Genomic DNA, 3,228 nt, shown 5'->3' on the forward strand with positions numbered 1-3,228 from the left:
AAAGGTGTATCCACAAAGCTACTTACGAGATGGGAAGGACCGTACCTTCTACTGGACGCAATAAATGATTGCAATGCCCGTATACAACACACGCTTAACCCCAACAAAAAGTTAATTATACATATGGATCGGTTAGCCAAATGCCCAGATGAAGATGAAACAGGAGTTTTAGATCTGGGTAATGCTTGGTTAACGTACGTAACAGAGGCGGAAACAGAGGCCGAGTAGACGCCATCTTGGGATTCGAGATCTCGAGATAGCGACTGGGAACTGGCCGAAGGAAGTCACCAAACAAATGCAAATCGCGCCACCGGATTCAAAAACAAGTGACACAGGTGCATTGTTGTGAGAAGTTAAGCGTCGGTAGCGAAGTAAACGAGTAAGGTGAACGAGTGAAAAGTGATTTTGGAGAATTGAAACAGTGCAAATTAAGTGAAATGGAGCAGGATCAGGTGCCGGAGAGAAGGAGTACCTTCTCTAACTTGAAGATAGTGCAAGGGAAGACTGGGGAGGAGAGGAAAATCTTGCAAGCCAGGGTGGAAGCCAGGGTAACTCCTACCAAGCCAGTAGATCCCAGGGAGCTAGAAGAAAAAGTGCAAAGGATAAAAGAGAAGTTTCGCAAGGATGAAGAGCAGAGGCAGGTAATCATTATGAAGAAGGCACCCGCAGCAAAACAACTAAGAAGGAAGTTGGCGCCTGAAGCAGCAGCATCCCCAGCAAAAATAAGTAAGATGGAAATGGTGTTAGAGAGGGCTGATCAGGACAAGGAAAGGAAGGCAAGACGAGCAAAGGAACTGGCGGAGTCAGGAATGAATTGGATGGAGATGGTAGAGGAGGAAGAAAAAGGAGCAACCGAAGAAACCATGGAAATTGAAGGGACCGAACATGTGTGCATGCCAGGGGAATGCGAGGTAGTTTTAAACACGGAAAAATTACCATCAAGCTCTAGCTCTAGTTCCAGTTCCAGTTCCAGTTCAAGCTCCAGCTCAAGCTCAAGTTCAAGTTCTTCTAGTGAAAGTGAAAGTGAAAGTGAGAGTGAAACGGAAGAGAAAGGTGAAACAAAAGTGAGTGGATTTGAAAAGGAGTTGCAAGATCTACAGGAAATAATGGAGACAACAGGGGACAAGGAGAAAGAAATAGATGACAAGATAAGAAAGGAAGAGGAGGAGATCACAAAAATAACAGAGAAACTACAAGAACTGAACAAGAGCAAATGGAAGTTACATCCCATAGACGAAGACTGCCTATCCAAGCCCACACCAAAAGCGAAGTGGATGAAAGAACTACAAGAGGAAAGAGAGAAAGAAAAGGGAGAGAAAAAGTTCCATCCGGACGACCCAGGGTTCAAGATACGGTGCAGGAGGTGCAATCAGCGAGGACATCCGACGGCAGCATGCACTGGAGAAAAGAGAAGAAAGAAGTAAAATAATAATTGTACAAGTGTTCTTTTCTGTCATAAAGCCCAAATAAAAATTGTTGTATGTAACCCATAGTTATTATTTCACAAATTCCAAATCATGTAGAGCAGGAATAATAACAGAGCTACAAAATAAAATAAAAACGTAAACAAAACAAGGATGAAAAGATTTACTCAAAATAGATAACTCAAGCTCAAGGACCAAGCCATTTTAAAACACATGAGCAGGAGGAAAAGAATGATGGAAACATGAGCAATAGTAAAAAACTCCAGCAAAACTCATAATAGGAATGGTGAAAACACGAGCCAGAGCCAGAATCAGCAAATAACTTCTTTTAAAAAGAGAAAGCGGCAAACAAAATGAAAGTCACTGAAATCACAGAGTAAACAATTAGAAGTTAGAAAATTGCTAAGAAAATCCCGAAGAAAAGAAAGAAAGAGATAGCTAACCTCACTCCTCAGAAGGGTTAACAGGTGGAGGAGGGGGAGGTGGAACCAATGGAAAAGGGATAACATCCTAAAAAGAAAAGAAAATATAAAGGAAGGATGTTATAAAGGAAAAGACCGGGTCATCACGGAAAACATACATAAGCCGGTTCATGGCACTCCACACAGTGATAAAAAGGCTGGTGAAGGCTCTCCTCTTCAACCCAATCTATCCCAAACCGATGGTTACCCGACAAAGTATATAACGCCGGTTCAACCAGGAGTACACAGGCCCCACAAACAGTGACATTCCTGCCGTTGACGTCCCAGGCGTGGTGCATGAATTGCATGATTGGGACCAACATTTTTGACAACGAACAGAAACAGACACTTACAAGGGCTGGCGGGAGGCGTAGCAGGGGGCGAGGTTGGAGGAGAAGGCGGGAGAGTCAGATTTTCGGAGTGCATTATCAACTGAAAAGAAAGGGATAGTAAAAGACAAGAAAAGAGAAAAGAGAAAGGACAAAAAACAAAGAAAAAAAAAACCCACATAACAACCAGAACCGCAGAAGGCACAAGGCCACAGGTCCTGCAAATCCCAAATCCCAACGACGGAGAACCAAGTGGAGTAATTCTCCGTAGGTAACCAATCCGGGTGCCACGCCACAAAGCTAGGGCATCGGTGACAGGTAAACCACAGTTCATGGCTCGGAACATACACGGATTCATACGCAAGGCCGGTAAGAGCCACATGCCCTGGAGGTACGTTAAAGTAAATATCGCGAGACATGACGAAACGATCACTGAGAGAACACTCGCGCGCGAAGCCCCACACAACAACAAGTAAACAACAACAGAGCGACTTGTAGCGAGCACCGGTCAGGGGACTCGAAGCGAGGCTAGGTTGCAGAAAAAGGGTGGTGCGGGGCCCCCGCTAGTGTGTTGCTATGGAGTGCAAGTGTCGTTTATGCAGTCTGTAATTCTTCACTCTTCAAGTGTCAGTGCAGTTTTATGAAGACTTGTCACCTAGCCAACGATGATGCAGACATGATGGACATTATGGCACTCACATGAGAGTGCAAGGACAAACACAAGAAGAAGAAGCTCCGAGTCATGAACTACACGTTTAACTCCTTTCATAAACTCCATTTCTTGTACCTCACCACTCCACAGATCTAAACATGGAGAACATTCAATGGCCAAGCCGAAGGCGGCTGCTAAGCCCAAGAACACCACTGCCAAGTCGAGAGTCGAATCCGAGTCCCCGGGGTGAGAAGCTACATTGCTGCCTGCTTCACCACCGCACCACCACAAGGACCGGCGGAACGGAAGGACGAGACTAGCGTCCCGGACCGAATAGCCGACAGGTTCAGCAAACGGTTGCC

General features: G+C 45.2%; 1 protein-coding gene across 1 annotated transcript; it reads left to right on the forward strand.

Annotated features, from left to right (window-relative positions):
* The first annotated feature begins 437 nt into the window (after positions 1–437).
* LOC113214996 (protein FAM133A-like) lies at positions 438–1,424 on the forward strand. Its single transcript, XM_026434537.1, has one exon. It carries the CDS (start codon positions 438–440, stop codon positions 1,422–1,424), a length of 987 nt encoding a protein of 328 aa, XP_026290322.1.
* The last annotated feature ends 1,804 nt before the right edge of the window (positions 1,425–3,228 follow it).

Source organism: Frankliniella occidentalis, unplaced genomic scaffold, assembly GCF_000697945.3.
Source record: "Frankliniella occidentalis isolate FOCC.00 unplaced genomic scaffold, Focc_3.1 Scaffold1229, whole genome shotgun sequence".
Taxonomy (NCBI): Eukaryota; Metazoa; Arthropoda; class Insecta; order Thysanoptera; family Thripidae; genus Frankliniella; species Frankliniella occidentalis.

What these genes read in the sequence shown, in the direction of transcription:
- LOC113214996 (XM_026434537.1), top strand. Translation starts at nt 438, where the DNA reads ATGGAGCAGGATCAGGTGCCGGAGAGAAGGAGTACCTTCTCTAACTTG.